The following is a 16,229-nucleotide window of genomic DNA, read 5'->3' on the forward strand; positions in this document are numbered from 1 at the left end:
TTTTAGGACTGCTATTTAGAGATTAACCCTGAATTAAAAATCTTAACTTCATGACTTTGTGCCTTAAAAAATTAAATTGGAAAACTGAAATTCAGGGTCCCCGGCTAATTTATAAATAGCAATCATCTAGAATGACTACCTGGTGTCATTTCTACGGTGGGAGATGGGTACTTATTGGCTAAGCTTAAACTTTAGTAAGCCCGGAGCAGCAAGTGTAAGTCCAGTTACGTTGTCAAATTCTTACTATTGAAATTAATGTTCTATTTAATGATGGGATTTTTTCCTTCCTATACCATAAATGAAATTTTATTACCAAAAATGTGCATAGTATGTAAATTACCCGCCCAGTCCACATTTTTCCTACAAATTTTATACAATTCGTTTATTAGGTATTAAAAGGGCAGAATATTCCTTAAAAAACGCGCTAAAAATAAGGAGAGAATCTTGTGATTAATTGATTCTACATTAAATTCAATTTTTAAAAGGGAAAGAAAATTTCAAATCTGCGTATTTTTCTCTAGAACTACAATTCAAATCTCGAAAAAAAAAGAACTAACAGCTTCTAATACGAACAGATTCAACTACTAACAGCTTCGACGAACTGAATTCAAATTGTAGAATTCAAATTTTCGAGATTCAACAACGCAAAGTTGATAAATTCTGTTCTTCGTTGTTTCTTCTCTCAAATTGTCGATCATATATATCTGTTCTTCATCTTTTCTTCTCTCAATATAGAAATCCAAAAAAACATCAACAACAACAACAAATCATGTCCAAAATCGCAATCATGCTACAATTTAATGAGAATTGGGATAACTATGGCAGATTTAGAGATTTTGAAGTTGATGCTATTTTGGTAGATGAGAATGCAAGCTACAGTATCCTGATTTCTACAATTGTAGAACAACTATCAATTGATACTACAGAAAAAATTGTAGAAATCAAATACATCGTGAACGACAATTGTCCCCCAATGGAGATTAGGAATGATATGGGGGTTCGTGTGTATATGGAGACCAAAAAGGAGAATAAAAACTTAGGTTCATATCCGTTATGTATAAGTGTACGTGATTTCAATATGGAATTGACAATCACCATCGATAACACAAGTGCAGGTTTGTGTAGTTCGAAATTGCTTAGAATTATAGTTTTACGATATTATCTACAAAATTACTACATTTATCTACAATTAGAATACAATTTCGTTCAATGAAAGAGTTAAGCAATATTGTTTTCAGATAAATCTACAAATTGCAATAATTTTACTACAATGTAACTACAATGTCTGACATCTTAAAATAGATAACTACAATTTTTCACTATATCTACAAATTATTTACAAAGATTCTACAAAATTATAATGACACTGTTTATCTCTATTTTGATGCAGGTTCGTCTGGATCCCTAAAGTTACTTGATATGCCATCCTCTCCAGATATAGAGGAATATCAAAGTGAAATAATAAAAGAATATACGCAAACTGATATTGAAGAAGGACAAGTGTATCAGGACAAGCAAACTGTAGCTGCTGCAATGAAGCACTTTTCTGTGGTGCACAAGTTCCAGTTCAGAGTTAAAAGATCTAGTCATAGAAGGTATGGATAAAAGATCATTTTAAGCAGTGTTTTATTCGAGTTATGTGTTTTTTAAATGTAGATAAATTGTAGTTACATTGTAGTTAAATTGTAGTTTATGTTACTTTCCCTTAAAACAATCCTTATTGCACTACAATTATAATTTGTTATTTTTTTTGTAGCTACTGGCTTGTATGCGTTGGTGAAAACTGTAAATGGCACTTCAAGGCAACATCAATTAATGATTCCGCAATGTTCAAGATAAGGAGTTTCAACCGACAACACACATGCTCCTTAATGGACGAAACATTCATACAGCGCAAACGTACTGCAGCTGTAGTTGGTAGCATGGTCATTCCAAAGTATTGTGATCCAAAGACTGTTTACACACCAAAGGACATACAAACTAACATGTTAGCAGAACACGGAGTGAACCTAAGCTACATGCAAGCATGGAGAGCAAAGGAAAAGGCTTTACAGTTTTTGAGAGGGAATCCGGCTGACTCCTACAGCAAATTACCCAAATATTTTTATATTCTTGAGGAGACTTATCCTGGTTCGGTTGTTAAATTGAAGAAGACAGCAGATGAATGCTTCTTATACGCATTTGTTGCTCTTTGTACATCAATAAGTGGTTGGCAACATTGTAGGCCAGTAGTAGTGGTTGATGGGACATTCTTAAAGTCAGCCTACAGGGGGATTATGCTGACAGCAAGCACCATGGATGCAACAGGTAAAAACTATAAAAATTTTGTAGGCAGTGTATAAAATGTAGATACATTGTAGTAATTTTGTAGTTATTTTGTAGATATTACAGAAAAATATAGATAAATTATCTATATTATGAAGATATATTGTAGTTGTTGTGTATTTATATTTTTATATACATCTGCAAATCTGCCAATTAATATTTTATGAATTGATAATGTAGGTACAATATTGCCCTTGGCATATGCTGTGGTTGATTTTGAAAATGACGCATCTTGGAAGTGGTTCTTTGAGCAATTCAAGCAGGCATATGGTGAAAGACCTTCAATGTGTGTTGTTTCAGATAGGAATGAGAGTATAATGAAGGCAACATCAATTGTCTATCCGGGCATGCCACACTATTCTTGTATGTGGCATATTTGGACGAATATAAGGTCAAAATTCAAGAAGGGTCATCTATAATTACATGAATTGTACTTTGCTACAGCAGGGGCATACACTCTGGATGAATTTAATGAAAGGATGTCGAAGATTGAAGAGATAGACCCTCGTGTTAAATCATACCTCTATGATATTGGCTATCATAGATGGTCAAGAGTACATGCAACGGTAAATAGAACTTGGACTATGACATCAAACATTACAGAGTCATTGAATGCTGTAACAAAATATGCAAGAGAGCTGCCAATATTTGACCTATTAGATTATATGAGGACGCTTCTTGAAACTTGGACGAAAGAGAAGCTATTGAAGGCTAAAGGTACCTTCACATACCTTGGGTACAAATTCAACAAAGAATTGGAGAAAAACAGTACATTATCTCAGAAACTTAGGGTAAGATCTGTTTATTTTGTGCAGAAAAAATATATTTTAATACACAGTGTTTCCAGATTGTAGATAAATTATAGGCAAATTGTAGTTTACTTGTAGATTGTAGATAATTTGTAGATAAATTGTAGATATATTGTAGATAATCTATTTTTATGATTGTAAATATTTTTTCTTTGTGTTTGTTCTGCAAATGTAGGTGAGGGCTTCAACAGATCATATACATACTGTGTTAGATGGTGTGAAGCGGTACATTGTGTGTCTAGAAAACAAGAAATGTAGCTGTGGCCAATTCCAACTTGAAGAACTTCCATGTGCGCATGCTTTGGCAGCATTAAGGGACAGGCATGAAACATATGAAACTATTGCTCTCCGTATTACACAAGGGAGAGCCTTCTGCGTACGTATGAAATACCAGTAAATCCTCTTCCCGATGAAAGCAAATGGAATGTGCCACAACATATTTTGGATGAGGTAGTATATCCACCTACGGGAGATAAAAGGCAGCCAGGGAGACCTCAAAAGGAAAGATATAAAACATATGATGAAATAAAGTCTAAGAAGTACAAGGTGTCATATGGAAATTGTGAAGGTGAAAAGGGGCATAAACAAAAAGAAATCTTGCAAAAGAAATGACTCCCAAAAAAACGAAAATCATGTAGTTAGAATGGTTATTCAAACTAACTGTTAGTGAGTTAAAGTTAGCAGATTTTTTTGTGTAATCGTTTAACTTTTTAAAGATCATTATGAAGTATACTACAATTTGTTTATGTGTGTTTAATATGCTTTTATGTATCTTGTCAGGCATCTAAATTTGTCTTTGATATAGTGTAATTAAATTTTTGTATTTATTATCTACAGTACAACTGATATTAAAAAGTAACTTCATGTAAAGTGTTTCCAGATTGTAGGTAAAATATAGGTTAAATGTAGTTAAATTGTAGTCTTTGTAATAATTTGTAGACAATTTGCAGATTAATTGTGGAGTATTTATTTCTTCTTTTTGTTGTGTAATTTAACTTCAACTGACAGTTATATACAGATATTACATAGAACTTGAAGGTAAACAGCTAAAAATTATGATATACAACTACAAAATTTATATACAATAACTACATTGAGTCTTCACAAAATGTAGATATTGTGAAGCTTATTGGTAGGCAAATCGTATTCTAAGATCAAAATACTCATGTTTAATATAATGAAGATACAGTGCTGTAAACAAGCCAATTTATATTCAAGTGAACAACTAATAATGAAACATAAAATAACAAAACAATAAGGTATGCTGCAATAAAAAAATAAAAATTTTGTTCATAAAGTAGTGTATTCTCCTTCAACTACAAATTGGCATCAACTAAACTAGGAAAACAGGACACTATTTCTTCTTTCTCTGGACTCTAGTCTTCTCATTTAAAGCAGGTGCACCCTTCCTCCTTGCTAGCCTTCCTATAACCTCACTTTCACTGATTGACCCATCTTCTTGCTTCTTTGTAGCATAGTCCCATAGGAGAGCTCCATAGCGTGTACGGTGTTGGTCGATATCCGAAATTTCTTCTGAAGGGATTGACAAATCTCCAAGGCTAACATACTCCGCTAAAGCAACCATAAATACCCCACAATCGCTGCATAAGACACAAAAATTTAATTATTTAACAAATGATTATAAAAAAAAAAATTAACCATCTAGAAAGAGAGAATAGTTTCTTTACAGTGATCCTTCCTTTTGCTGTGGAATCTCCGCAACCAACCACTGTATGTTGAGAGGGTCTGTAACTGGTTTCTCAATGTATGCCTTTGTGGTCTTGAAGTCAATGTCTTTACGCTTACCGTAGAAACCAGTGCAAGACAAATACAGAGGGATAATGATTGAAAACTTATCAACACATGATTCAACAGCATTATGACTGTGTGAAGACACCATGGAATCATACACATAAAGTTGCTTGTCCGCTATGTCGAAAAACGACCAACNCTGGGCCTGGGCGGATGGACCGCTTCTGCGGTCAGGGGTCCGCTCCTGCGGTTTCCCCTGGGCCTGGCCCCTTCTGCTTCTGCGATAAACGACCGCTTCTGCGGTCCAAGAGCCGCAGAAGCGGTTATGACAGAAGCAGCAGATGAGGCTTCTTCCTAAGTTTTCAACTTCACTCGAACCTCGACCATTTGACGCTCGGGGCTCCCGAGCCTCGCCCGAACACACCGACAAGTCTGAAATCACGAGGCGGACCTACTCGAACCCTCGAAACTCTCAAAATAACGCTAAATCGAGGAATCAACCCCCAAAACCAAATGAATCAATTCATTGAACTTCAAGTTCTTAATTCTCCTTCAACGGGTCAAAACGCCCTTAAACTACTCGGATGGACACCCAATTTTACGGGTAAGTCTTAATTGATATTTCGGACTTGTACCAAGTTTCAAAATTGAAATCCGAACCCGATACCTATGAAAACAATAATTTCTTAGTTTATTTAAATCTTTGAAACTTTAACTTAACAATTTCACGAAAAAAAATTCATTACTCGGGCTAGGGACCTCGGAATTCGATTACGGGCATATGCCCAGGTCCCACATTTTCCCGCGGACCCTCAGAAATTGCCAAATCACGATTCCGGGTCCGTTTCCCCAAAATGTTGACCGAAGTCAAACTTGGCTTTTTTTTTAAAGAAACTTAAAGAAACAACTAGGCTTATTCTTGCTCAAAACTCTTCTAACTTCCGAACCACCTGTCCCCGCAAGTCATAAATTAGCTAAAGCAAGTGCGAAAAGTATTATTTAAGGGAACAGGGTTTGGAAATGCAAAACGACCGGTCGGGTCGTTACACCTACAATTTCACCTCTTGTTGGCTTTCTTAGGTTCTCGCTTCCCTCCTCCTTATGTAATGTGTCAAGAATAAATTATGGGCACAATTTAATCTCATGGTTCAACAACAGCCTCTTATGACTTTCCATTTACCCTATCTCCTTTCACTTTTAATATTACCCCCAAAAGCTGCAATGGGTAGGAAGGGTAATTAATTTGGTGGGTAGAAAAACTAATGGGTAGGTAAGGGTAATAAGTTAGTTGGGATTTTTTCCTTCCTATACCATATATGAAACTTTATTACCAAAAATGTGCATAGTATGTAAATTACCCACCCAGTCCACATTTTTCCTACAAATTTTATACCATTCGTTTATTAGGTATTAAAAGGGCAGAATATTCCTTAAAAAATGCGCTAAAAATAAGGAGAGAATCTTGGGATTAATTGATTCTACATTAAATTCAATTTTTAAAAGGGAAAGGAAATTTCAAATCTGCGTATTTTTCTCTAGAACTACAATTCAAATGTCGAAAAAAAACGAACAGCTTCTAAAAATACGATCAGATTCAACTACTAACAGCTTCGACGAACTGAATTCAAATTGTAGAGATTCAACAACGCAAAGTTGATAAATTCTGTTCTTCGTTGTTTCTTCTCTCAAATTGTCGATCATATATATATATTCTTCATCTTTTCTTCTCTCAATATAGAAATCCAAAAAAACATCAACAACAACAACAAATCATGTCCAAAATCGCAATCATGCTACAATTTAATGGGAATTGGGATAACTATGGCATATTTAGAGATTTTGAAGTTGATGCCATTTTGGTAGATGAGAATGCAAGCTACAGTATCCTGATTTCTACAATTGCAGAACAACTATCAATTGATACTACAGAAAAAATTGTAGAAATCAAATACATCGTGAACGATAATTGTCCCCCAATGGAGATTAGGAATGATATGGGGGTTCGTGTGTATATGGAGACCAAGAAGGAGAATAAAAACTTAGGTTCATATCTGTTATGTATAAGTGTACGTGATTTCAATATGGAATTGGCAATCACCATCGATAACACAAGTGCAGGTTTGTGTAGTTCGAAATTGCTTAGAATTATAGTTTTACAAAATTATCTACAAATTTACTACATTTATCTACAATTAGAATACAATTTTGTTCAATGAAAGAGTTAAGCAGTATTGTTTTCAGATAAATCTACAAATTGCAACAATTTTACTACAATGTAACTACAATGTCTGACATCTTAAAATAGATAACTACAATTTTCCACTATATCTACAAATTNAACTATAGCACACATTTGTAAGTCTTCATCTTAAACTATAACATAACTACAAATTAACTACAATATGTAATATAGATATACCAATCCTGTCCAAATTACAAAATACAGAATTTTTACATACAAATCATCATCAAATATGATACATAAGGTCCAACCTAAATACAATCACACTATAAATAATTAGAGCAGCATTTATAAGAAATGTCTACAATATATCTACAATGCATAATAAAATGCATGGTCACATATATTTAATATCTATAATATACCCACAATTATACTATAATTCTACTACAAAACAGAAGCCAAAATATATCTTGTGAATTTATTCTTTGATACTTACAGAGTTATTGAGGACTTGTCCGGGGTGAGCAAGGGAATAAAATCAGTCCTTCTTATCCACCTTTTCAACTCCAAGGTCTAACCAAGGCTTGATTTGGTTATCCTTTATTGAAAAGGGAGCCTTCCTCCTGTAACAACAAATAAATGTCCAATAAAAAAAATTACATAATGAATTACATATTTAAACTTTAAAATGCTGAAATGAAAGTGTCAAACTAAGCATTCATACCTCTTAGAAACTTTGTCAGTACGATGGTATAACCACTTGTTGAACTTATCTAACACATCAGAATCTACATTTTCACCTATAAGAGTTATGAAGGGGTGCTTGAGGTAGAAAAATTTAGGTACAATAGAGTTGTTGCCTCCAGAACTATATAGAGGTATGAAAGGTGATCGTGCATATTTCCCCGGTTGCCTACTTCTCCCCGGATGAATAGGGGTTGCTTCATCTGGTATGAGCTCTCCAAACTTAACCAATTGTGTTAAGTTGTCTGGCAACTCAAAGTCATCCAATGTCACTGTAACGACCCGGCCGGTCGTTTTTGGAATTTGTGCCCCGATTCCCTAGTAACTGCTTTCCCCAAGTTTATTTCTGCTATTTTGATTTGCCGGGATGTTCGATTTTGAGTTTCGAAGAGTTTTGGGACACATAGTCCCTAAAGTAGAGCTTAAGTGTTGGAAGATGGTCCATAGTCAGAACAGTGTGAAGACGGCCTCTGAATGGAAATTCGATGGTTCCGTTAGCTCCGTTAGGTGATTTCGTGGTTAGGAGCGTGTTGGGAATGTGTTCTGGAAGTCCGTAGCTGATTTAGGCTTGAAATGCCGAAGTTTGAATTTTTGAAGTCTCCGGTCCGATAGTGAGATTTTGATCCGAGGGTCGGAATGGAATTCCGGAAGTTGCAGTAGCTCCGTCATGTCATTTGGGATGTGTGTGTAAGATTTCAAGTCATTTGATCGAAAGCGTGTTTTGTTAGAATTTGAAGTTCTTAGGCTTAAATCATTGATTAATTCGAGTTTCCGACGTTGTTTTAGGTGGTTTAAGGGTTGGTACAAGTTTGAATGATGTTATGGGATATGTCCATAGGTTTGATTGAGGTCCCGGGGACCTCGGCTGTGTTTCGGATGCTCAACGGAGAATTTTGGAGTTATGAGAAATTGCAGAAATTCTCTTCAGCTGTTGCAGACCATTTTCTTCTTCGCGATCACGTCCCAGCTCACGCGATCGCATAGAGCAATCTGGAGGGGGGCCCAATTCCTAAAACGCGATCGCATGGATTGATTCGCGATCGCGTAGCTCTGCCCTCTCCTCTTCCGTGATCGCAAGCCTTTTCACGCGTTCGCGTAGACCTTTTTCCTGGAGCCTTTATTTTACTCTACGCGATTGCGGCCCCACTTTCGCGATCGCGATTCACTAAACACCTGGGCAGTTATAAATATTTCAAAACCGAGGGTTAGCTATTTTTATCAAAATACAAGCTTGGGAGCTCGGATTTGGGGGAAATTTTGAAGGTTTTTCGAGGGAAACTACTGGGTAACGATCCTCTACTCTCTTATGCTTAAAACCCACTAATCTAACCACGAATTCATCTTTAATTTCGGTTTTTGAATGAAAAATGGGAAAAATTTTATAGACCAAACTATTGAGTTTTGAGTGGGTGTTTGACCTCCGATTTGGGAGATTTTTATATGGTTAGACTCGTGAGAGTACTAGGGTTCTGAAAATGTAAAATTTATCCTATTTCGAGACGTTGGCCTGAGGGGCATTTTTGTCATTTTACCTAATTTCGCATCTTAGCTTTGAATTAAATCGTAGAATCAGTCGCTTGAGATGTTATTTACGATACGTAATTGAATTGAATAGATTTGGGCCATTTGGAGTCGGATACTCGTGGCAAAAGTGTGGTTTCAAGTTGATTTTGGAGCCGGTTCGAGGTAAGTGGCTTGTCTAACCTTGTGTGGGGGACCTTTCCCTTTAGGATATGATATTTGGTAATTGAATGCCTTGTACGTGAGGTGACGAACGCGTACTTGAGCTAATTGTTGAAAAATACGGTCTTACTTTAAATATTTAGACTGAGTTTCTTTCTTACTTGCTTTATTCTACTTGCAATTATAGCCTGTGTTAGTTTAGAAAAGCATGCTTAGCTGACCGAAATTGCCTATTTGCTTAAGTTGCCTCGATTGTACTACGTGAAGCATGATAGGTTACAACTACTTGTTACCTTGTATTTTTGTTCTCTAGTTTTGAATATCTTCTTGTTGTGGCTGCGGATTTACATTGGGACTACGGATGTAGGATTCCGGTAGCTCCCCCACCCTTTTGTTTGTTTACTTTGGGACTGCGGGTTAGATTCCCGATAGATCCCCCTACGTATTTACTTTGGGACTGCGGGTTCGATTCCCGATAGATCCCCCTACATATTTACTTTGGGACTGCGGGTTAGATTCCCGATAGATCCCCCTGCCTATTTACTTTGGGACTGCGGGTTCGATTCCCGATAGACCCCCCCTGCATATTTACTTTGGGACTACGGGTTAGATTCCCGATATATTCCCCTGCACATTGATAGTTGGACTACGGGACGGTGTCCCGGAAGATCCACTGAACAGTTGAGAAAAGGACTACAGGACGGTATTCTGGGAGATCCTCATTGTTACCATTGGTATTGAGCTGTACATATTCCGTGTTTACTCCGTTCCTTGTGTAATTGTTATTGCTTTGTTTAGCCTGTCTTATTCCATTGTTGTACTCATTATTACTGCTTATTTTATACTGTTGCAAAAAAAACTTATTATTATGATTAACCTCAGTAGGGTCTGACCTTCCTAGTCACTACCCAATCGAGGTTAGGCTTGGCACTTACTGAGTCTCGCTGTGGTGTACTCATGCCCCTTCTGCGCATGTTTTTCATGTGCAGATCCAGGTACTTCATCCCAGGCGTATTACTCTCGAGGCGGAGAGATCTAGCAGAGACTTCGAGGTATATCTGCCGCGTCCGCAGACCAGGAGTCTCTATCTTATTCTAGCTTTAGCAGTTAGCTTTTTCTTTCGTACTTTTGCTTTAGACATTCTAGAGTTAGAGCCTTGTATTACTTTTCGTTAGCTCGTGTTCCCGTGAGTTTCCGGGTTTTGGGATGATATTGTAGACTTCTGCATTATTGGGTTGTATATGCCGAGCGACATTTATATTCAGTTAGCCTTCTAGTTTGTTTAGTTTAATTACTTGTTTCCGCAATTTATGCTATTTCCGCATTGTTAGGCTTACCTAGTCGTAGGGACTAGGTGCCATCACGACATGTTCACGGAGGGCGAACTGGGATCGTGACAAGTTGGTATCAGAGCTCTAGGTTCATAGGAGTCACGGGACACAAGCCGGTTTATTAGAGTCTCACTGATCGGTACGGAGACGTCTGTACTTATCTACGAGAGGCTATGTAACCGTTAGGAAAATTTCACTTCATTTGATTCCCTGTCATGCAAGATTTTTGACATCACAATCCTAAACTCCTGCCTTCTATTCTCTCACAGATGGTGAGGACACGTGCTACTCGAGATGATCAGGCACTCGTGCCCCCTACTGCAGCCATCAGAGGCCGGGCCGGGGTAAAGGCCGAGGACGCGCACGTGGTGCAGCGAGAGCACCTGCACGAGCTGCCGCCGATGTACCACCAGCAGATCCAGCCGGAGTCCAGGCACCTGTCACGCCTACTGCTACTACTACCCCAGCCCTTCAGGAGACTTTGGCGCAGTTCCTGAGCATGTTTGGTACGTTGATTCAGGCGGGATTGATTCAGGTTGTACCAACTACTTCACAGATCAGGGGAGGGACCCAGACTCCCGCCGCCCCCACTCCAGAGCAGTGAGTTCCCATTGGTCAGGTTCCAGGTGTGATGGCGACACAGCCTGTGGACCCAGTTCAGCGGGTGGTGAGGACCTCTCGCCAAGTAGGGGACAAGTGGGTCAAGGAGAGAGAGGACAGACGAGGTCAGGNTCCGCTATGTCGAAAACGACCAACAACCAATGGAACTTCTCTACAATGTTCACGGGCATGATGACATAGTCAACTTCATCCCAGGCAACATTAGCAAGAATTCTATACCCAAGAATATATTCTGCAACATCATCATCGGGTTTAACAACCGAATACTTTTGTTCTTGTGGAGTACTTATGAACTTCTCATAGATTTGTTCAATCTTTGACTTGAACAAGCAATCGGTTGTTGTAAACCTAGTGTTGTTGTTGTTGGGGCCATATTTGCCTCTTTTTCTCAGGTAATACATAATAACATCAATGTGCTGCATAATAAAATAAAATCTACTATAAGCTACATTGTAACTACAATTATCAACAACGCAGATACATTTTAAACTAAAAAGCCAGAATTCAAATAAACTAACAAATAGCTACACTTTAGCTGCTATACACAGCAACACATGAAAAACAGCAAACTACCATAAGGTCTCAATAATATTGACATTCAAACTATAGCACACATTTGTAAGTCTTCATCTTAAACTACAATATAAATACAAATTAACTACAATCATGTAATAACTACAATTCTACTACAAAACAGAAGCCACAATATATCTTGTGAATTTATTCTTTGATACTTACAGAGTTATTGAGGACTTGTCCGGGGTGAGCAAGGGAATAAAATCAGTCCTTCTTATCCACCTTTTCAACTCCAAGGTCTAACCAAGGCTTGATTTGGTTATCCTTTATTGAAAAGGGAGCCTTCCTCCTGTAACAACAAATAAATGTCCAATAAAAAAAATCACATAATGAATTACATATTTAAACTTTAAAATGCTGAAATGACAGTGTCAAACTAAGCATTCATACCTCTTAGAAACTTTGTCGGTACTGTGGTATAACCACTTGTTGAACTTATGTAACACATCAGAATCTACATTTTCACCTATAAGAGTTATGTAGTGGTGCTTGAGGTAGAAAAATTTAGGACCAATAGAGCTGCTGCCTCCAGAACTATGTAGANTCAGGACTCGGTATGGTCATTACGAGTCCCTTGTTATGTCATTTGGGCTGACCAATGCCCCAACAGCTTTCATGCATTTGATGCACAGTGTGTTCAGGCCATATCTCGACTCGTTTGTTATTGTTTTTATTGGTGATATTCTGGTGTATTCCCGAAGTCGGGAAGATCATGAGCAGCACCTGAGGACCGTGCTTCAAACCCTGAGAGAGAAGAAGTTATATGCAAAGTTCTCAAAATGTGAATTTTGGTTGGATTCTGTGGCATTCTTAGGCCACGTAGTATCGAGTGAGGGCATTCGGGTGGATCCGAAGAAGGTGGAGTCCGTGCAGAGTTGGCTCAGGTCGTCCTCAGCTTCAGAGATTCGTAGTTTCCTTGGCTTGGCGGACTACTACCGTTGTTTTGTGGAGGGTTTTTCCTCGATTGTAGCCCCTATGACTAGATTGACCCAGAAGGGTGCCCCATTTCTGGACAGAGGAGTGTGAGGCGAGCTTTCAGAAGCTCAAGACAGCTTTGACTACAGCCCCAATTTTGATATTGCCTACTAGTTCAGGGTCTTATACAGTTTATTGTGATGCCTCACGGGTTAGCCTTGGAGCGGTGTTGATGCAGGACGGTAGGGTGATTTCCTACGCGTCCAGACAGTTGAAGATACATGAGAAGAATTACCCTGTCCACGACCTTGAGTTAGCTGCTATTGTTCATGCCTTGAAGATCTGGCGCCATTATTTGTACGGTGTGCCTTGTGAGATTTATACCGACCAATGGAGTTTGCAGCACTTGTTCAGCAAAAGGATCTAAATTTGCGCCAGAGGAGGTGGTTAGAGCTGCTGAAGGATTAAGATATTACTATTCTGTATCACCCGGGCAAGACCAATGTGGTGGCTGATGCCTTGAGTCGACGGGCGAAGAGTTTAGGGAGTTTGTCATATTTACCGGCTTCAGAGAGGCCTATGGCGATGGATGTTCAGGCCTTAGCCAGTTGGTTTGTGAGATCGGATCTTTCGGAGCCCAGTCGGGTCCTAGCTTGCGTGGTTTCTCAGTCTTCCTTATTCGATCGTATCAGGGAGCGGCAGTATGATGACCCTCATATACCTGTCCTCAAGGACAAGGTTCAGCACGGTGATGCCAGAGATGTGACCATTGGAGATGACGGGTATTGAGGATGCAGGGTCGGGTTTGTGTGCCCAATGTTGATGGGCTTCGGGAGTTGATCTTAGCGGAGGCCCATAGTTCACGGTATTCCATCCATCCTGGTGCCGCGAAGATGTATCAGGATCTGAGGCTGCGCTATTGGTGGAGGCGGATGAAGAAGGATATAGTTGGATATGTAGCTAGGTGCCTCAACTGTCAGCAGGTGAAGTATGAGCACCAAAGACCGGGTGGGTTGCTTCAGCAGATAGAGATTCCGGAGTAGAAATGGGAGCGCATCACCATGGACTTTGTATCTGGACTCCCACGGACCTTGAAGAAGTTTGATGCCATTTGGGTTATTGTGGATCGGCTGACCAAGTACGCTCATTTCATTCCTGTATGTACCACTTATTCATCGGAGCGGTTGGCGGAGATTTATATCTAGGAGATCGTTCGTCTACATGGTATTCCAGCTTCTATCATTTCAGACAGAAGTACTCAGTTTACATCACGATTTTGGAGGGCCGTTCAGCAGGAGTTGGGTACTCGGGTAGAGTTGAGCATAACATTTCACCCCCAGACGGACGGACAGTCCGAGCGCACTATTCAGATTCTTGAGGATATGCTCCGTGCGTGCGTGATTGAGTTTGGTGGGTCTTGGGATCAGTTCTTGCCATTGGCGGAGTTTGCTTACGACAACAGTTATCAATCCAGCATTCAGATGGCGCCGTATGAGGCTTTATATGGTAGGAGATGCAGGTCTCCGGTGGGTTGGTTTGAGCTGGGTGAGGCCAGGCTTACTGGGCACAGAGTTGGTTCAGGATGCATTGGAGAAGGTCAAGGTGATTCAGGATAGACTCCGTACAACCCAGTCCAGACAGAAGAGTTACGCGGACAGGAAGGTTCGTGATGTTTCATATATGGTCGGGGAGCGGGTTCTGCTTCGGGTTTCGCCTATGAAGGGCGTTATGAGATTTGGGAAGAAAGGGAAGTTGAGTCCGAGGTTTATTGGCCCTTTTGAGATATTGAGACGTGTTGGGGAGGTTGCTTATGAGCTTGCCTTACCTCCCAGCTTGGCGGGAGTTCATCCGGTATTTCATGTTTTGATGCTCCGGAGGTATTACGGTGACCCGTCGCACGTGTTGGATTTCAGTTCAGTCCAGCTGGGCAAGGATCTATCTTATGTTGAGGAGCCAGTGGCTATATTGGACAGGCAGGTCAGAAAGTTGAGGTCAAAGAACATTGCTTCAGTGAAGGTTCAGTGGCGGGGTCAGCCAGTCGAGGAGGCGACCTGGGAGACCGAGCAGGATATGCGCAGCCAGTACCCTCATCTTTTCACTACTTCATGTATGTTCTCTATGCTCGTTCGAGGAAGAACGAATGCTTAATTGTGGGAGGATGTAACGACCCGGCCGGTCGTTTTTGGAATTTAAGCCCCGATTCCCTAGTAACTGCTTTCCCCAAGTTTATTTCTGCTATTTTGATTTGCCGGGATGTTCGGTTTTGAGTTTCGGAGAGTTTTGGGACACATAGTCCCTAAAGGAGAGCTTAAGTGTTGGAAGATGGTCCATAGTCAGAACAGTGTGAAGACGGCCTCGGAATGGAAATTCGTTGGTTCCGTTAGCTTCGTTAGGTGATTTCGGGGTTAGGAGCGTGTTGGGAATGTGTTTTGGAAGTCCGTAGCTGATTTAGGCTTGAAATGCCGAAGTTTGAATTTTTGAAGTCTCCGGTCCGATAGTGAGATTTTGATCCGAGGGTCGGAATGGAATTCCGGAAGTTGCAGTAGCTCCGTAATGTCATTTGGGATGTGTGTGTAAGATTTCAGGTCATTTGGACGAGGTTTGGTTAGGTTTTTGATCGAAAGCGTGTTTTGTTAGAATTTGAAGTTCTTAGGCTTAAATCATTGATTAATTCGAGTTTCCGACGTTGTTTTAGGTGGTTTAAGGGTTGGTACAAGTTTGAATGATGTTATGGGATATGTCCGTAGGTTTGATTGAGGTCCCGGGGACCTCGGGTGTGTTTCGGATGCTCAACGGAGCATTTTGGAGTTATGAGAAATTGCAGAAATTCTCTTCAGCTGTTGCAGACCATTTTCTTCTTCACGATCGCGTCCCAGCTCATGCGATCGCATAGAGCAATCTGGAGGGGGGCCCAATTCCTTAAACGCGATCGCATGGATTGATTCGCGATCGTGTAGCTTTGCCCTCTCCTCTTCCGCGATCGCAAGCCTTTTCACGCGTTCGCGTAGGCCTTTTTCCTGGAGCCTTTATTTTACTCTACGCGATCGCGGCCCCACTTTCGCGATCGTGATTCATTAAACACCTGGGCAGTTATAAATATTTCAAAACCGGGGGTTAGCCATTTTTATCAAAATACAAGCTTGGGAGCTCGAATTTGGGGGAAATTTTGAAGGTTTTTTTAGGGCAACTACTGGGTAACGATTCTCTACTCTCTTATGCTTAAAACCCACTAATCTAATCACGAATTCATCTTTAATTTCAGATTTTTGAATGAAAAATGGGGAAAAC

The 16,229-nt window shown here is 39.7% G+C and overlaps 1 protein-coding gene across 1 annotated transcript; it reads left to right on the top strand.

The window, feature by feature from the left end:
• Positions 1-1,078: 1,078 nt before the first annotated feature.
• On the top strand, positions 1,079-3,944 carry LOC109219139. Its single transcript, XM_019383569.1, has 7 exons — positions 1,079-1,115; positions 1,391-1,595; positions 1,757-2,307; positions 2,506-2,688; positions 2,770-3,042; positions 3,443-3,510; positions 3,915-3,944. The coding sequence occupies exons 1-7, from the start codon at positions 1,079-1,081 to the stop codon at positions 3,942-3,944; spliced, it is 1,347 nt and encodes a 448-aa protein (XP_019239114.1).
• The last annotated feature ends 12,285 nt before the right edge of the window (positions 3,945-16,229 follow it).

Source organism: Nicotiana attenuata, unplaced genomic scaffold, assembly GCF_001879085.1.
Source record: "Nicotiana attenuata strain UT unplaced genomic scaffold, NIATTr2, whole genome shotgun sequence".
In the NCBI taxonomy this organism is placed as follows: Eukaryota; Viridiplantae; Streptophyta; class Magnoliopsida; order Solanales; family Solanaceae; genus Nicotiana; species Nicotiana attenuata.

Excerpts from the sequence above, each read along its gene's own strand:
- LOC109219139 (XM_019383569.1), top strand. The coding sequence starts at position 1,079 with ATGGAATTGACAATCACCATCGATAACACAAGTGCAG. Across the intron at positions 2,308-2,505 it reads AAGCACCATGGATGCAACAG|GTACAATATTGCCCTTGGCA; the intron begins GTAAAAACTATA and ends TTGATAATGTAG. Across the intron at positions 3,043-3,442 it reads GAAGCTATTGAAGGCTAAAG|CATTAAGGGACAGGCATGAA; the intron begins GTACCTTCACAT and ends ATGCTTTGGCAG.